This window comes from Geotrypetes seraphini, chromosome 14 (assembly GCF_902459505.1).
Source record: "Geotrypetes seraphini chromosome 14, aGeoSer1.1, whole genome shotgun sequence".
Taxonomy (NCBI): domain Eukaryota; kingdom Metazoa; phylum Chordata; class Amphibia; order Gymnophiona; family Dermophiidae; genus Geotrypetes; species Geotrypetes seraphini.
Window position 1 is genome coordinate 45,768,295 of NC_047097.1, and position 20,204 is coordinate 45,788,498.

Consider the following 20,204-nt stretch of genomic DNA (forward strand, 5'->3'; position numbering starts at 1 on the left):
ACTTAAGAGGCAGAGTGAAAAATCTGGAGTGGATGCCTTCTGCAACTAAAGGGAAATAACCCTACTGTCTAGAACAGTGGTCTCACTTGAAGCCTTTGCAGGACCACATTTTGGGTTTGTAGGTACTTGGAGGGACTCGGAAAAAAAATAGTTAATGTCTTATTAAGAAATGACAATTTTGCATGAGGTAAAACTCTTTATAGCTAATAAATCTTTCTTTCCGCTAAGTCTTAATAATAATAATAATATTGTAATTTATAGCTAAAGGGACATATGATCAAGAAACTGTTTTATTTTACTTTTGTGATTATGATAAACATACCGAGGGCCTCAAAATAGTAACTGGCGGGCCGGCCCACATGTGGCTCCTGGACCGTGAGTTTGAGACCACTGGTCTAGAATGTTTCACCTATCTACTAGAAAAGAGCTTACCAAGGTAAGTACATAATATCTCCTTTTCAAACTTTTATTGTAGTGATTGAAAAGGATTTGGTCCCAATTACTGCCTCACACACTCTGTCATTAGTAAGTCAGATGCATCTGGGGACAATATCTTAGAAAAAGCATGTCCAATTTATTGTCAGTTCTACAACCCTTTTTATATCATTTTACATGAGTCAGTGTCGTCAGCATATGACGTGAATACAAACCATATATGGACACAGATCACATGAAACTTTAAAAGAAATAACAAGCATCTTACTATCTAAAAAGGTTAAAGTCTAAAGGGTGCTCTGCTTAGCAACCACTTTCTTTATCTAAAGCTTCTTACAAATACAGCTGCGAAGACAATTGAGTTCACTTCACAACAGGATAAGAAAACACATCTCTCAAACATAAAATGGCTTTGTAGTATATCAGCAAGAGAAAGAAAAACAAACAGGGTCTGGATTTACAGCTTCAAACACAGTTGAAAGAAAAACTACAAGACACATGTAACATATCCCTTCAGTGATCAATGTAGTACAAACCTACTTAAAATTTAAAGTCTGTTCTACATCGTGACTTTTTTTTTTTTTCCTAAGCTTTTTTTGTTAGTCCATCATTTTATCTTGAATGACTAGTGGGTTGTATTCTCTGCCTCTCAGCAGATGGGGTAGAGAGATCATTGGAAGTGTCAGATAGACTATTGCTCTGGAAAATGCCAATATCTTCTCTACCTCTAGCACAGTGGTTCTTAACCTTGTTGGAGGTACTGAACCCCACCAGTTTCATATGCGTGTTCACCGAACCCTTCTTTATTGGAAAAATAAAATGATTTTTACAAATTCAAAACATAGGTATACAGTGAGGGAAAAAATATCAATTTTGAAAACAAAAAAGTTCTCCTATATTTCGAATAATAATTACATAATAATGAAATTTACTGCAAATCAGTGTGACTTCTGCTGTTGCCTCTCAGAGACCAGTTCAGAAATGCGCTGCTTTACCTTGGCAAGTGCCACTCATGTCATTTTCGCAACAAAGTCTGTTCCTTTTCTTCGTTTTTATGTCCAGCATCCTCAAAGGATTGCTCGCAAAGATATGTTGTAACAAACGGTATGAAAATTTCCAGAGCTTTCTTAGCAATAACAGAGTACGTTACCATTTGTTGACACCAAAACGTTGAGAGCGTTGTTCTGAAGAGTTGCTGTTGAACCTGGCTCTGCTGAATTTCAATGATTTCATCGAGGTATTCATCATTGACATCTGTTGTCTCAACACTAAACGTGAACAGCAGTCTCACCCATGCTGGATATGACTCTCTTGTAGGGAAGTATCCGTCGAGAGACTTTGCAAGCTCATCTAAGTGCGTGGCAATAGTTTGCTTAGGTTCTGCGGGTACAGAAATGTCTCCGATTCCAGATACATCTTCGATCTTACTTACACAGTTGTCTAGCAGGGGAAAGTTTGCGAAGTTATCGTTTTCTGTTCGTCGTTTCCATAATGGTAGCTTTTTTTGAAAAGCTTTCAAGTTTTCTTCCGCTTCGATGATGTTGACTCCACCACCCTGCATCTACTTATTGAGATGATTGAGAGCTGCAAAGATATCAGCCATGTACGCTAAAATGAGAATGAACTCAGAATTTTTGAAGCAATCTGCATGACAATGTTGCTGCTCTTGCAAAAACAGAGCTAATTCCACACGCATGGCAAAAACATGATTCAGCACTTGTCCCCGGGATAACCACCGAACGTTAGAATGGTACAGAAGTACCTCGAATTCAGATCCCATTTCTTTACACAGCTCCTTGAAGATGCGGTGCTTCAGAGCATTATTTTGCACATAGTTCACGCATTCCACAACAATTTTTAAAACTTCTGCCAGTTTTGGAGGCAAGGTTTTTGTTGCCAACGCATGCCTGTGCAGAATGCAATGCGTAACAATGATGTGTGGTGCATCGGCATTCACTAGCGCATCAAAACTGGACTTTCTTCCGAGCATGGCTGGAGCTCCGTCCGAACAAACTGCAGAAACCATATCACACGAAAGATTGTTGTCTTTGAAGAAGTCATCCACAAGTTTCTTCACATCAGTTGCCTTAGTTGTTGTTGTAAGAGGCTTACAAAATAAAAAATCTTCCTTTATCACGTCGTCTTTCACATAGCGCACGAATACTGCAAGCTGGCTTAGATTGGAAACGTCTGTGGTCTCGTCGAGTTGAAGGCTGAATTTTGCCGGGCTTGAAATCAGATCTGCAACTACTTGAGCCAAGATGTCTTTGCTCATGTCCTCTATTCTGTTGCTGATGATGTCATTTGAAAGAGGAATTTCAGATAACTGAACTTCAGCCACTTTTCCCAGCATGATATTTGCCATCTTCAACATAGCTGGTTTTATGAGTGTTTCACCAATGGTGTGTGGTTTGCCCAGCTTTGCGATCAGGTAAGCAACTTCGTACGATGCTATGAGGAACAGTTTGTTGATGGGTACAAAGCCGAGAACAGGCAGAGTAGCCTTTTCATCGAATCTTGCTCTCTTCACCTTGAATTCAGCGAGCGTTGTGTTCTTGTATTTTCCATCTCCATGCAGCTTAAGGAAGTGTTCCCTTAGTTTTGCCGGAGCTAGACTAGAATTACTCAACTTGGCATTGCAAATCATGCAATTAGGACGCTGACTCCATCACGTTCCGTTATACATGTGAATCCATATTGTACATATTCGTCCGACCACTTTCATATTTTGCTCGACATAGTAAGGGATTAAAATATTAAGATAGGTATCACACGACGTACCATCACAACAGTTACAATTCAACTACTGTGCGCATCAAATCCCCTGCAGCACAGATAGGCCAAGCGATGTTGCGTGATCACCTGCAGCCAATTATGGACAAGCAGGGCGTATCATCATGAATCATAAGCGCTTCGGTCACGTTCAATCATCTATCAGTTAAATCTCAAATTTTGATCAGAAATTGATTGATGTATATAAGGCGTTAGTTACAGATTGATAGATCAAGAAACCGAGTACACGATCAATCTTGATCAAAATCACTGAATAACTGATAGATGATTGAACGTGACCGAAGCGCTATATGAGTCGGAGGTGTGTTTTGACCTCCGCCGAACCCGCGAGACTGACTCACCGAACCCCTGGGGTTCGGTCGAACCCAGGTTAAGAACCACTGCTCTAGCAGGTAATGGATTGTGTAGGCTGCTGCATATGGTCCCAGGCCTAGCTCCCAGCTGCACTGCTTGGTTGAGCCTAAAGTCCCACTCCCAGGTTTCTTCATCCACTGATCCGACCTGGTAGAATGTGGAGCTCCCTAGTCTCCGCCCATGGGCGATCAGTCTTCAGCTCAGCCCCAGTGGGGGGGGGGGGGAATTTGGGTTCCCATACCTCTTCTAACCCCTTTTATCCTTTATTGGTATTTCCCTCTTGCCAGTTTCCAGTTCTGTGGGGGACTAGAGTTACAGAAAAAAAGGAGGGGGTCCGAATCCTGGATCGTAATCAATTTAAAGTGCATTGGAAAGGCTTGTATGTGCTAGCTTGTCAGAAAGCCAGTAAATAAAGCAATTTATTTTATTTAAAAAATTTCTTTTCTATCTACAACCTAGGTCAGGGGTAGGCAATTCCAGTCCTCGAGAGCCGGATCCAGGTCTGGTTTTCAAGATTATCCACAATAAATATGCTTGAGATATAGGTTTGCATCTCAAAGAGGCAGTGCATGCAAATCCATCTCGTGCATATTTATTGTGGATATCCTGAAAACCTGACCTGGCTCCGGCTCTCGAGAACTGGAATTGCCTACCCCTTACAATAAAACAGAATATTTTACATAATGTTCACAACAAAACAAACTGCAACAAGTAACTCTACTACATCATTCCTGCTTCTAAAATTTAAAATATAAAATCTCAGAAAGATTTCAATAAAAAAGGAATATTCACAACATTTCATTCTAGAAAAAAGCTCGTACAAATAAGTAAATTGAATTGTATTGGCCCTATTTAAGGTTAAAGTGAGTTTTTTCCCCTCCCCCTTTCTCTCCTTTGATTTCTGAAAGAAGTTTAAATAATTGAAGATAAGTTGTTTCATCATGTCAAGGTATCAGAACTGCAGCATTTGTTCCAGTGGGAGTATGCACCCATACTACAAGGTGAAAGGAATGATTTCCTTTGTTCAGTTTGTTCCAAGGGAGCTTAGATTAGAGCAGGGGTAGGGAACTCCGGTCCTCGAGAGTCGTATTCCAGTCAGATTTTCAGGATTTCCCCAATGAATATGCATTGAAAGCATTGCATGAAAATAGATCTCATGCATATTCATTGGGGAAATCCTGAAAACCCAACTGGAATATGGCTCTCGAGGACCGGAGTTCCCTACTTGGGATTAGAGGTTGAGTGTTCAGTCTGGCAGTACTGCTTCCAGAGCATATAGGCTGAAGTAGAGAGTTGCGCGGGGGAGGAAATCCCACCCGTCCCCGCGAGGAATCCCTCTATCCCCACCTGTCCCAGTGAGGAATCCCCTCCTTCCCCACCAGTCCCCGCGAAGAATCCCCTCCATTCTTGCCCATTCCTATAAACTTCAGAAATAGTTATTTCATTTAATTATGCTACTGAATTAAAGGCTCTGGTAAAGACCCATTTACAAATAAGCAAGAAGACTTTATTAATTTGGAAATATTAATTGGGAAGAATACATACTTTGTAAATGGATTTCTACCAGAGCCTCTAATGTAAATATAAAATATAAATACTCAACTGATGAGAACCCCCAAGCTGTCAGCTGAGGACTTCTCTTGCAGTTGGCCGGGGGTCCCTTTTGCCAATCTTGGCAGGCAGCAGTAGCGTCCCTGAGTCACTGATGCTGGCACCTCAGTGGCTCATGGATGTTGCCAGCGACTACTGTGCTTGGTGTAGGGGAGTTCTGTCCGTCTCTAGAGGAGGTCCTCTGTTGGCGGTGCTAGCAGATCCCCACCAGTCACAGCAAGGGTCAGCAAGTACTTCAACACTGTAGAAATAAAACCAGAAATGCATTTCCTTTTCTTTTGAACACAATACAAAGACATCTGCTATATACATTTCCCAAAGCTAACATATTTTGGTTAATTGTGTTTTTTACCTTTGTTGTCTGGAGATTTATTTTTATCCCAGGACAAGCAGGCATGATATTCTCACATGTGGGTGACGTCATCTACGGAGCCCCGATGCGGAAGCATTTTCAAGCAAACTTGATTGAAGATTTAAGTTTGCTCTGCTGCTCCACGCATGCGTGCCTTCCTGCTCCACTAGGGGGTGCATCCCCTCGTGGTCTCCAGTTCAAAATTTTCCGCGAGCCTAGAAGCCATGTTTTTCAGGCTCTGCCCCAACTGCCTTCTAGCACCGCGATTTTTTCTTGTTTTTTCACGATTAAGTCGCTGTGCGCGAATTCTTTACCTTTTTACTTGATTCCTGCTTCGTTTTCAACGACCCGGAGGCTTCCGGGTCCCCGTGGCCGCGTGGCTAATCGAGCCGCGGCTACTTTCGATTTAATGTCCCGGCCTTTGACCGGCTTTAAAAAGTGCACCCGATGCGAGCGGCTTCTTTCTCTCACAGATCTGCATCGCCGGTGCATCCTCTGTCTGGGGGCGGCTCATCCAACCGACTCCTGCCCCCAGTGCGCTATTTTCCAAAACCGGGCCCTCCACCGAAGAAAAGCCCGCATGGCGGATCTCTTCACCCCGGACCAACCCTCCACCTCGGCCTCGAGGTCGGCCTCGGCCCCGGCCTTGACCTCGGCCCCGGATACCTCGGCATCGCCTTGAGACTCGACCCCGAAGTCCTCGGGACAACAGAAAGCCTCGGCTCCGGGTAAGTCCCCTCTTCCCTCTTCAGGTTCTGTAACAGCGAAGAAGCCAGCCTCGGGGACAACGGCGACGCATGGCGGAAGCCCCATGCTTACAGCCCCGTCTAAGCCCTCCAAGCCTTCGGGCCGTGCCTCCACCACACGGGAATACTCTGATACGAGGTCGCCCCCGGTGGAGCGCACCGAGGCAGTGGACATGCCTTCGATGCTGTCCGTGCCCGTCTTCCAGGACCTACTCCGAGCGATGATCACGTCGGAGCTGTCCACTGCAATGGCCCAGTTTCAATCGGCCTCGACCTCGAATGTGCCAGACCAGCCTGAGCCTCGCACCGAACAACCTCGAGGAAAGGTGCGCAATCCTCGCCGCATACCATCCTCCTCGGACTCCTCGCCGAGACGCCCGAGACGTTCCCCCTCCGCAGACCGCCGAGGGGCAAAACGTCAGGCTAGAACGACAGAAACCTCGAACCGCCGTACCTCCAAGAAGGCCCGAGGTTCACCAACTCTACGAGGCCGTTCTCCCACACCTCGTACGGGACCACTAAGGGTGGCTGAGTTATCACTCTCCAACCCGCGCATCCTCCGAACTCCCCCTCGGACGTATTCTCCGAGGGAGTCCGGATCGAGGTCACCAATCCGACATCGATCGGTACCCCTAACCCCGGCATCGTCTCCGAGGGGCTCCTCGAGACGCCGAAGATCGACAACCCCGGAACACTCTCACAGTGCTTCCCCAGTCTCGGAGCATGGATTAGAGCATGAACCTCGATACTCAAGGGAAGCCTCCCTATCCTTCTCCACCCGACGAAGGTCTCGTTCCCCGACCCCGCACGGGGCCCCGGGGACATCTCGCCCATCCTTCACTCGCTTTGTCCAAGACATGGGCCACGCATTGGACTTAGACCTCCAGTCCGACTCCAGATACTCTAAGGAGTACCTGGCGGAGCTGGATATGCCATCACTGCCCAGAGAGTCCCTTCGCTTACCACCTAACCCGGTACTCCAACAGGCCTTCTTCAGGAACCTGGAGACCCCCTACATGGTCACGGCCGTACCCTCCAAAATGGAGGCCAAGTACCGCACAGTACCTTACCCGGGATTCGAGCAACCACAGCTCTCCCACCAATCGCTGCTAGTAGAATCCTCCTTGAAAAAGGCTCACCCGTCCCGGGTCTCAGCAGCGGTCCCCCCAGGCCGAGAAGGCCGAACCCTGGACAAGTTCGGCAGGAGACTATACCAAAACGCAATGATGGCCTCTAGGGTGCAAAGCTACACTTTCACCTTCACATCATACCTCAAACACCTCATTGGACTATTGAGAGCCTTTGAGACTGACTTACCGGCCTCCCGGCAGGGAACGTTCGGCCTGCTTTTAGAGTCCCTCTCCAACCTGCGCCTTCATCTATTCCACGCGGCCTACGATGGCTTCGAACTCTCCTCCAGAGAAGCAGCCTTCGCTATCGCCATGCGCCGACTAGCTTGGCTGCGCCTGGTCGACATGGACCCCAACTTACAGGACCGGTTGGCTAACCTCCCCTGCGTGGGAAAGGAATTGTTCGATGACACTATCGAGGCGGCGACAAAACGCCTCTCCGAACATGAACGCTCGTTTGCCTCCCTTGTCCGGCAAAAGCCCAAACCGCCAGCGTCCAGGCCATACAGGGCCCCTCCGCGCCTCTAACCACAAAAGTCCACCCCTGCTTTCTTGCGGCCCCCACCCAGACGTCCGCAAGCCCACCACAGGGCCATGCCCAAGTCTCAACCGCCCGCGACCACCAAACCATCCCCGTCCTTTTGACGGGACACGCGGAAGGGGGCGGGCCCCCTCCGCCACAGTCCCAGGCCGCCTTCCCATCGGGGGTCGACTCAAAGCCTTTTACCCTCGCTGGGAACAACTCACGTCGGACGCATGGGTCCTTGGCGTGATCTCATCAGGGTACTCTCTCAACTTTCGGGCCATTCCCCCGGACAACCCCCCAAGGAATTGCCCTCCCAACCGGACTCAGCTACCCCTACTCCTCTCCGAAGCTCGAGACTTGCTTTGCCTGAGAGCAGTGGAGAAGGTTCCCCCCGACCAACGGGGGAAGGGCTTCTACTCCCGTTACTTCCTGGTACCGAAAAAAACGGGAGACCTACGCCCAATACTAGACTTGAGACGCCTCAACAAATTCCTGGTACGGGAAAAGTTTCGGATGCTCTCACTACCAACACTCTACCCCCTGATCGACGAGGGCGACTGGCTCTGCTCCCTCGATCTCAAGGAGGCGTACACACATGTCCCAGTGCACCCCGCTCACCGCAAGTTCTTGCGTTTCCAGGTAGGGGACTGGCACCTACAATACCGAGTCCTCCCCTTCGGACTAGCATCATCACCTCGGGTCTTCACCAAGTGCCTCGTGGTGGTAGCAGCAACCTTACGTTCCCAGGGCCTCCAGGTATTCCCCTACCTGGACGACTGGCTAATCAAAGCCCCGTCCAGGGAAGGGGTTATCTCAGCGACCCAACAGACTATTACCTACCTACAAAGTCTGGGGTTCGAAATAAACTTCCCAAAATCGCAACTACGCCCCTCGCAGTCCCTACAGTTCATCGGGGCCACGCTGGACACGGTTCGCCTCCGTTCCTTCCTCCCCCCTCCGTGCCTGGAGGCGTTAGTAAGTCTGAGCCGAAGGATCTCACTGCTGACCTCGGTATCAGCTCGACAGATGATGACCCTCCTGGGCCACATGGCCTCCACCGTCCATGTCACACCCTTCGCCCGCCTCCACCTGAGAATCCCTCAATGGACCCTGGCGTCTCAATGGCGTCAAGACCGGGACCCGATCGACCACTCCGTGACAGTGACTCCTTCATTGCAACGATCGCTCCGCTGGTGGGCCGACTCTTCAAATCTTTCCAAAGGTTTGCTCTTCCTCACCCCACAGCAAGGTACTCACCACGGACTCGTCGGAGTACGCTTGGGGAGCCCATCTGGACGGCCTACGCACCCAAGGAATGTGGTCAGCACAAGACCGTTGCTGCCACATCAACGTGCTAGAACTTCGGGCCATCTACCTCGCAGCTGTAGCCTTCCAACATCTGCTCCACGACCGAGTGGTTCTCATCCGAACCGACAACCAGGTAGCGATGTACTACGTAAACAAACAAGGGTGGACAGGGTCTTGGCCCCTTTGTCGGGAAGCCCTGCGCCTCTGGAAATGGGCAATCTCCAACAACACCTTCCTTCGAGCGGTGTACATACAAGGAGAACAAAACTGCCTGGCGGACAGACTCAGCCGCCTCCTCCAGCCACACGAGTGGTCACTACACTCTCAGATCCTACGAGGAGTGTTCGAACGGTGGGGGGACGCCTCAAATAGACCTGTTCGCGTCCCCTCACAATCACAAGCTGCCTCTCTTCTGCTCCCGGATATACTCCCCGGATCGGCTCGAGGCCGACGCCTTCCTCCTCAACTGGGAGGGAAGGTTCTTGTACGCGTTCCCGCCGTTTCCTGTGATACTGCGGACGCTTGTCCACCTGAAAACAGTACAAGCTACCCTGATCCTAATTGCCCCTCGCTGGCCACGCCAGCCGTGGTTTTCCCTGCTACTTCAACTCAGTGTCAGAGATCCACTGCCTCTGCCTCTGTTTCCCTCTCTACTGTCACAGGGTCAGGGTTCACTGTTACATCCCAATCTTCAGTCTCTTCATCTGAATGCTTGGTTTCTCTCCCCCTGACTGCTCTCCCCGTGTCTCAATCAGTCAAGGAGATATTGGAGGCCTCTAGAAAAACCTCGACGAGAACCTGCTACTCCCAAAAGTGGACCAGATTCTCAACCTGGTGCTCCTCCCACAGCCAGGACCCGGTGTCGGTCCCCGTCCCCCTGGTCCTTGACTATCTACTTCAACTATCTCATTCCGGCCTAAAGACCAACTCCATTCGAGTACACCTCAGTGCGATTGCGGCCTTTCATCAGCCCCTGGAAGGGAAAGCCCTCTCGCTCCATCCCTTAGTCACTCGCTTCATGAAGGGTCTGCTGAACGTCCACCCCCCTCTCAAACCTCCCCCGGTGGTTTGGGACCTTAACGTGGTTCTGGCTCAATTAATGAAACCTCCATTTGAGCCACTAGACAAATGCCATCCAAAATTCCTCACTTGGAAGGTAATTTTCTTACTCGCGCTCACGTCCGCACGGCGGGATAGTGAGCTACAAGCGCTGGTAGCGGACCCACCCTTCACGGTATTCCATCACGACAAGGTGGTACTCCGCACCCATCCAAAGTTTCTACCTAAAGTAGTGTCTGATTTCCATCTCAATCAGTCCATCGTCTTACCCGTGTTTTTTCCCAAGCCCCACTCTCACCCCGGAGAAGTGGCGCTCCACACTCTTGACTGCAAAAGAGCGTTGGCCTTTTACCTCCAACACACTCAGCCACACCGGAAAGTCCCACAACTGTTTCTGTCCTTCGACCCAAACTGGTTAGGCCACCCAGTTTCCAAACGCACCTTGTCCAACTGGTTGGCCGATTGCATCTCCTTTTGCTACGCTCAGACTGGTCTCGCGCTGCATGGTCGAGTAACGGGACACAAAGTCCGAGCGATGGCAGCCTCCGTAGCTTTCCTCAGGTCCACACCTATTGAGGAAATCTGCAAGGCTGCCACGTGGTCTTCGGTTCATACCTTCACCTCCCACTACTGTCTGGATTCCCTGTCCAGAAGCGATGGCCGGTTCGGCCAATCGGTATTGCGAAATCTATTTGCTTAAATTGCCAACTTCCCTCCATCCCTCTTCAGTAAGCTTGGAGGTCACCCACATGTGAGAATATCATGCCTGCTTGTCCTAGGATAAAGCACAGTTACTTACCGTAACAGGTGTTATCCAGGGACAGCAGGCATATATTCTCACAACCCGCCCACCTCCCCGAGGTTGGCTTCTTGGCTAGTTAAGTGAACTCGAGACCACGAGGGGATGCACCTCCTAGTGGAGCAGGAAGGCACGCATGCGTGGAGCAGCAGAGCAAACTTAAATCTTCAATCAAGTTTGCTTGAAAATGCTTCCGCATCGGGGCTCCGTAGATGACGTCACCCACATGTGAGAATATCATGCCTGCTGTCCCTGGATAACACCTGTTACGGTAAGTAACTGTGCTTTCCATAAAGTTGGTTCCAGTTTCTTTTTTCCGCTTTCCCATCTTCTGTAAATTCTTCTGTTGCTGTCTATTGGTTCCTCCTCCCATGGTTCAGCATTTATCCCTTTCTCATCTTTTGTGTCTGCCCACCAGCCCCATGCCCAACATTTCTCCTATCACCCCTCTCCAGCACCATGCCACATCTCTCCCTCCATTCCCTTCACCACTATGTCCAACATTCCTCCCTCTTGCATCCATTTCAATCTGTCCCACTGTTCCCTTTCCTCCACAATATTTCTCCCTCTCATCTGTACCTCACTCGCTCCCTATGACCAAAAATTCTCCTTTCTTCTATTCCCGTGTACACAACCATCTCTTTCCCTCCCTCTCTCCCAAGTTCATGCTTTCTGTGTCCAAAAACGCATTCCCTCCCCACCTCAGCATCTCTTTCCCTCCCTTCCTCTCTCCCAAGTTCATGCCTTCTGCGTCCAAAAACGCACTCCCTCCCCCACCTCAGCATCTCTTTCCCAAGTTCATACCTTTTGTCCAAAAGCACTCCCTCCCCCACCTCAGCATCTCTTTCCCAAGTTCATACCTTTTGTCCAAAAGCACTCCCTCCCCCACCTCAGCATATCTTTCCCTCCCTTCTTCCATCCTCTTTCCCAAGTTCATGCCTTGTGTCTAAAAATGCACTCCCTCCCCCTTTTGTGTTCCGTGTTTGCCTCCCAGCCCTCATCTGCAAGCAAATTACCAGCAACCTTCTCAGCCAAATGGAGCTCGAGCCGCGGAGCTCGTTTTCTATTTTCTGCCTGCACTGCCCCAGCACACATTGCCAACCGGAAGTCTTCCCCGATGTCAACGCTGACGTCGGAGGAAGAGAGATAGATACTATGTCTATATAGTTATTATATCTATCTATATATTATATCTATAGAGAAAGAGAGAGAATAACGCTAGGATTCTCAAACTATCAATAAAATATCACAATAGAATCTGAATCAATTTAACATTATAACAAGAATTTATTTAATCAATATTACTGCATTTAAATCACAACATAATCATAAAATTCATAAAATATTGAAAACAATAAAAATTTTACAAATATCGACAAAAGATTTAATATATAACATTCAATCATCCATTTTTGCCAAAAATCAGTGAAGGAATAAAAAGAATGTTCAAGATAAAGTAAAAACTTTAAAATCCAGATGTTCTCAATCCCAATTTGTGAACTAGTCCATAAGGTGCAAGTGCAGGTGTTTCATAAGTGCTTCACAAAGTGACCAATTTAAAGTCCACATAGATGAATCCAGCTCCAAATACGAACAGATACTCCAATACAGATACAACTCCCTCAACACGGATCGTGTTTTGTAACTGTCTTTTTCAAGAGGAAGAACAGTACTGAATAGGAGAGAAACATATGGACAAAAATACAAACCAAAGTGCGTATGACATACAATAAAGCAAATAAACAAGATAACTAAAAACTAATTCATCAAACTAATTCAAGGCAGTCTTACCGGGAGAGGAGAAAAACTGGATTAACCATGAGCAGTGTAACAAAACTGCCAGCCAGCGGAAGATTAACAGAATGAACAAGTCTCTGCTGAGCTCCATTAAAAAGCATACAGCGTGATGACGTAAAGGGATTCACTAAAGAACTAAACGTCAAACAAAACTAACAGCTGTGGCAGGGAAAATTAGGGAACCCTCACTCATTCAAAAATGCAAAGCAGGCCAACAGAGACATTTAACGTATCACTAACCATTCAATTTCTTTGTTAAGGCCATGAGGGACAACCATCCTCACCATTCTGATAAATCAAATGTTTCAAAACATAGAACTTAAGATCAGTCAGGGAATGACGGACTTGTGCCCAATGTTCAACGAGCGGAGAGTCCATTTTATTTGTCCTAATACAACTAATGTGTTCGGCTATTCGTAATTTAACAGCTCTTTTTGTTTGTCCTACATATAATTTCTGACAGGGACAAAATATACCATATATTACTTGAGTAGAATTACAATTTCTATTACCATAGAGCTCAAAATAGATATTAACATTAGGAATCAACACATGATTGGTATTCAGGGAGAACTGACAATATCTGCAGGAGCTGCAAGGTTTATGTCCTAATCAAGAATTAGTAGAAAAATGGCCCAAACAATTTTTAAGACATTCCCCTAAGTTTCTACCTCGTTTAAAGGCAAATCTCGGTTTATTTTTAAACTCAGGATGGAAACTTAATAAATGCCAATGATGCCTGATAATCTGCAAATAAAGGGGCAAATGGCAAAATACAAGTGACCCTTTGGTCAGCAGTTGCAGCAGTGGAATTAGGGAGATAAAGCCACTCGCAATTGGCACATGCAGCACGTTTAGCAGCCCGTTTGATACTATTAGGATAACCACGTTCTTTAAATCGGTCAGCCATACTCTGAGCTTGGATTTTAAAATCTGTATCAGAAGAGGAGGAGAGCAAGATGGCGGCGGTGTGATAGCAGCTGGGAGCTGGAGATCATCTTACCGTGTATACCTCTTGTTCATGTTTCCTACGACATTGGAATTTCTATTCTCTCTTCGGGGAGATTGCAGAATGCCTCATAGTAAGCGCAAGAGGATTGTTCGGGCGGAGCCTTCTACACCCAGACAAGTTCTGATGGACCGGTTCCTGACGAGCTCGCCAGCCATAGCGAGGGGGGGGGGGAATTTTCCATGCGGTTGCTCCGGTGTAGGGAGCCAGCAGAGACTTAGGGCTGGAAGCATCATTGTCCCCCCCCCCCCCCCAGAAGCCCATTCACCGCCTAATCCAGCTCAGGAGGACATGATTGGTGAGAATGCAGAGGACCTAATCGGCCTGACACAAACCAAAGGAGGACCCCCACGCTCTCCAGCAAGCCGAGTTGACATCAAGTAGAGGAGCTGAGGGAACCGACTCCTCATTGGCAACTTATTTACTATCTGGAGAGTGCTCCAAAAGTTAGAAGCTGCAGCAACCAAATCAGCCAGCGATATTTCTAATAAATTGTGAGTAAACTTGATGAATTATCTGAATCAGTTCATAATATAAAGGTTGAAATGGACTCTAAACTGGCTCAAATGACTAAAGAAATTTAATCTTTACAAAATATTTCTGCTACAGTTTTCAAGGATAGAGTTATTCTACAAAGAAAAATTGAGCAGCTGGAGAATTTTAATCAGAGGCTTAATTTACGTATTATTAATTTTCCTAAATTAGCTTTATCTTCACCTTTTAGATTTGCTCAAGAAGTATCTTACAGAAAATTTGAACTTCTCCTCTGAAATGATGCCTCCTATAAATAGAATCTACTACCTACCTAAAAGGAAAATAAATAAGTCTAAAAATCAACAAGAAATAGCCCAGCAAATTGACTTAACAATTTTAACTGATAGATTAGAGAATTCACAGGAGGAGATCAAATACCGAGGAACTTTAGTTATATCTTTAGCCTTTGAACAGGACTTTAAATTTAATTATGAAGGCTTTTTTCGTTCTCCTCAAAGCTTGTTTATGAGTCAAAAAATATGGATTTTTCCCAATGTTACAAAGGTGACTCAAGATCGTTGAAAATTATTTTTAGCCATGCGGGAAGAAACAGTAAAAATTGGGGGCCAATTTTTTGTTAAATTCCTCCTGCAAGTGTCAAATAAAATATGCTGGGATTAAATATGTGTGTTTTGCACCAGAGCAACTTCTACACTTTTTGGATACAAAAAAAGTAATGAATGTATGAATTATGGCTTCAAAGAGAATGGGCTGGTTTGATTCACGTTAAGTCTTTCCTTAATATTTCTCCCTATCTTAACTCTCTTGTTTCTCCTCAAGGTAATATTGAGGTCTAACAGAGTATTGCGAATACATGTAAACTTTATATGATTTAGTTCTCAACTATTGTATTAGAGTTTTGAATGAATGTTTAAATGTTTCTTTGTGTAAATCATATAGATATATATATACCTTGATGACTTGTGTTCTGTTTTACTGTATCAAGTGGATGCTTGTAAGAGATTGAAATACTAAGCATCTGGCCTGTAGGAATACTATTCCACAAAATTTTAGGATAACTACTATAGTGTAATAGAGAGTTGGTATCCATTGATTTACAAAAAATAGATGTTTCAAATTGACCATTTTGATAGATCAACTGAATATCAAGAAAATTGATCTTGGTAGTATGATATGTGACAATAAATTGGATGTTATGATTGCACTGATTAAAATATGTGGAAAATTCCATGAGTTTAGAGCAAGAGCCTGACCAGACGACAAAAATGTCAATGTATCTCTTCCAGTAAAGAACTTTAGAGAAGAAAACAGAAGGATAAATAATGATTTTCAAACTCTTCCATAAACAAACAAGCAACTGAAGGGGCGACAAACGCTCCCATCGCTACACCTTTCTTTTGAATGTAAAAGATATCCTCAAATTTGAAATAGTTCTTGTTGATCACAAAATTGCCCATAGACAAAAGTAAATCCAAACAGTTTCCAACCCCCGAAGAGTTAGATAACACTTTTTTAATAATTTGAAGAGCTTCATATTGGGGTATGCTAGTATTGTATTCACAGTTTCTTTTATTGTAAACCGCTATACTCTCTAATTCGCTGTATGTAAAACTTCTCTTGATTGTATTTACAGTTTAGTTTATTGTAAACTGCCTAGAAGTCGCAAGATTACAGGCGGGATATAAGAATAAAGTTATTATTATTATTATTAAAGGGAAACAATATCCATAGTAACTAATAGAATCGAATCATTATGTTCTTGAGGTATATTCACTAAATGGAGTTGAGTTATGAAATCTGTAGAATCACGCACAAAAGAAGCTATTTGATGCACTGAAGGTTGTAAGAAAAAGATCAGTATATTGAGATAAGGGTTCAAATAAAGACTTACGGCAAGAAACTATAGGACGAGCAAAGGGATTATTTCAAGATTTGTGAATTTTGGGAAGAAAATAAATCACGTGTATAACTGGAAATTGGCAAAATAAGTGAATATACCTCAAACATAATAATTTGATTCTGTTAGTAACTATGGATATTGTTTCCTTTGTGCCACCAGCAAGCTCCAGTGGAGAGAAAGAAGCTCTGTTGTGTGCAAACCCTGGAAACCTGGTTTTCTCTTGCCTGATAAATTCCAGGCCTCCTCCGACAAAGATGTCTTTGACAAAAGCACACAGCATTTTGTACAAACCTATATCAGATAGCTATGGAGTTCTCCCTACTTGTTGTGTGATAGCACCCTGTTCCCACCACTCCCTGTCTTTAACATTTTTCAGATCCTTTAGGAATGTGTGGTATGTATCGCAATCATTCCTTCAATACTGCACTTGACAGAAGCAAAGTATATGATGATCCAACTTTGCAACACATTGTGTGATAGCTTTTAAAGGTTTCAAAAGCAACAGAATGGTACAGAAAATTTGTTGTTCAATTATTTTTCTTGAAAGATGCATAAAACATGTTTATACATTTTGACATTAAATATATCAAGAATGTAGAGTTTTATACCTAAAAATAAATGGTTATAAATCTTTTATGGTTCAAACTGTCACATACACTTTAGAGTAGATGGTAAGCTATTTGATGCTGTATCAAAGATTGTGTAGGGAAATGGAATATAGTTCACCAAACCTGCCACTTTCCCATCTATGTACAGCTATAGAGAAATTGTCAAAATAGAAGGAAAAACTCCCTGACAATGTTTTAAAATATTGACTTATAGGATATTCAAGTCATTGGCTGGAAAGAAAACTTTCCATGTGAGTCATCACAAAATTTATAGAAACTTTTAAATAAAATGCAAAAATATAACAATCTATGTACAGTGCAAAATAGTGTTAAGGTATTTAGGCCCCCTTTTATGAAGCCACATTTGACTTTTTTATCGCCAACCACAGTGGTATTAGCTCCAGTGCTCCTAGGAATTCTATGAGCATTGGAACTTTTACAGCCACGGCTGGCAATTAAAAAGCCTAACACGGCTTCATAAAGGGGGGGGGGGTAGTTTTTCAATAGTCTTCCTCCACAAAAAAATGTGATCCCACCAAAAGAGGTCAGTGTTTCACAGATATTATATAAGTTAAGCAGGCGTTTGCAGAACAGCACTTAGGTGGAATCTGTTAACATAGCATGTATGCACATTTGTGTACAAATTTGCATGTATAATAGGTGTGTAAATGTAGGCACCTATGTTATAAAATTACCCATTAAATACAAATTAACTTAAGTTAACTAATCAATACACATTACTAAATCTAGCCCTAAATTTGTATCTGAGACAGTGGAAGAGAAAGAGACTTGTCCAATATCAGGAGAAGTAGCAGGGTTTGAACCCTGGCTTCTTTAGTTCTCAATCAGCTGCCATTACACCACTTCTCCACTCCAAATCTCTATAAGCAGTACTGGGATTCAAGCACAGGTTGGATGCACACCTTCTTGCATATTATATTGAGGGATACGGTAAAGTCGGGTCTCCAAAAAGGAGTACTTAAATGGGTCGCTGCGTGTGCGGAGCACCGGACTAGATGGACCTCGGTCTGATCCGGTGAAGGCGTTTCTTATGTTCTTATGTTATGTTACCATTCTCCTCCCAACTGCCAGGATGTGTTGCCATGATCCATTTTCCCTCAGAAATCATGGGCAAAACCTGAAGCCAGTCTGAGGAATATAAGAACACACTTTTTTTTTTTTTTACGGAGACATGTGTACACAAACCAGTTGGGCTATTAGGCCAGTTCCAGTGTAGCCTCTTTCAACAATAATATTTGCAATATATTTTTCAAGCAGATTCTTGCACAGTTTCTTGAATTATCTGTCAAATCTTCTCAGCATCTCTTTGTACATTTTCATTAGAGGGAGCAATCTTAATTGCTGCTTCATAGCTTGCAGACCTACCAATAGTGAAATATAGGATTTCCAATTACATGATACACGCCTAGCTTAGAAAGTTTCAGTACAAAATGGTTCTGTTGTCCAGGATGAATTAAATACGAGTATGCATAAGTTATTGATATTAAAAAATTATAACAAATCTTTCTAAATTTTAAAATATCCAAACCTTCTACGACACTTATTTGCAGCTTAGATGTATATAATTTCACTGTGATACAGTTGGTGAAGAACTCCAGAACAAGGTGTGGTATTGTTCCATTGTTTTAAATGTCCAGTGTCAGAACAGTCTGCTGCCCCACTTCTTCAGACAGCCTGCTGGGCTTATGGTTGTTACTCTTCATTTTGTTTTATTACCATCACTACTACCGCAAGAGATCCCATAGAGATATGGCAAGAGCATAGCAGTAATGACAGGGTTGGAAATTTGTAGGCTGCCACTGTAACAGCTTTTTGGGGCATTTTCTGCCACTCTAGGAGAGTGCCCAGTTTGCCTACAAGGCATGAAAACACAAACATACAAAAAAATCTAGGTTTTAACTAGGATAGCTCAAAATACATTGCAGTTGGGTTGCATAAATAAGAACAAAAGAATTACCATAGTGGGACAGACTGAAGGTCCATCAAGCCCAGTATCCTGTTTCCAACAGTGGCCAACCCAGTTCCCAAGTACCTAGCTAGATCCCAAGAAGTAAAACAGATTTTATGCTGTTTATCCTAGGAATAAGCAGTGGATTTCCCCCTCTGCACATGAAATTTCAACCCATAGTGATTCTAAGGTGTTTCTGCTCCTGTAGCATTTTCAGTCCATTCAAAGCCCTCCTTTATACACACCCTATCTATCATTGCCCCAGGTAGATTTTGAGCCCGCCGGGAAAGATAGGGAAAAATGCTTGAGTACCTGAATAAATTAATGTAAACCGTTCTGAGCTCCCATGTTTTGAAAGTTCATTTCACCCAGCTGGCTTTGACCATCTGATTAATGTAATACAAAACTTTTTTCTGCTGCCCTTACCTGGTTGACATTTTCATGGCAAGCATGGAATAATTCTGCTTTGGCTGATTAACACAGAGAATTCATGAGTACTAGCTTTTATTGAAAAGTTAATATGATGGGCATAAATGGTAATTCCCTAAGTCCTGGTATGGTGTTTGGCTGCTTTGCATGTAAGTGAGTTTGTTCATCAGATGAACAAACTCACTTACATGCAAAGCAGCCAAACCCCATACCAGGACTTTTATATATATTTATATATATATATATATATATATATATATATATATATATATATATATATATATATATATATATATATATATATATATATATATATATATATATATATGTATGTATATATATATATATATATATATATATATGTATGTATATATGTATATATGTATATATGTATATTTAAATCCAAGTGGTGAGTATTTCAGGTCTGTTAACTTTTTAAAAAATTTTTTAAGGCGCAGGGAAATGGCAGAGAACGCACGCCGTGAGAGAGAACATTTTAGAATGATGCGGGAACGTGAAGAGCGTGAGCGTTTACAAAGGGAGAGAGAACGGTTGGAAATTGAAAGACAAAAACTGGAAAGAGAGAGAATGGAACGTGAGCGCTTGGAAAGAGAACGCATTCGAATTGAGCAGGTAAACTTTGTCAATTGGACGTGTATGTACTGTATTAGGTAAACAATTGCTTAGTGGAAGTTTACTAACACCCCTGCTGAATATAAATTGCAGTATTCATAGGGATGTATGCCATCTGATACTGTAGAGCATCTTGGTATTGCCAACATAATTTTTGACTTTAAACTATAATGCTGCTTTGGTAGAGGTTAAGGTTGGTCTTAAGGTTGTTTATAATAGCTATTTTTTGATTGTCATAGAATAAACTGATC

General features: G+C 44.0%; 1 protein-coding gene across 3 annotated transcripts in view; it reads left to right on the forward strand.

Moving 5' to 3' along the window:
- Nucleotides 1-20,204, forward strand: part of SLTM (SAFB like transcription modulator) — a 362,439-nt gene that overhangs the window by 251,931 nt on the left and 90,304 nt on the right. For all 3 annotated transcript variants that reach the window (XM_033919728.1, XM_033919731.1, XM_033919730.1), the window contains one exon: nucleotides 19,773-19,953. In XM_033919728.1, coding sequence (XP_033775619.1) covers nucleotides 19,773-19,953 — 181 coding nt within the window. The remainder of the gene's footprint in view (nucleotides 1-19,772; nucleotides 19,954-20,204) is intronic.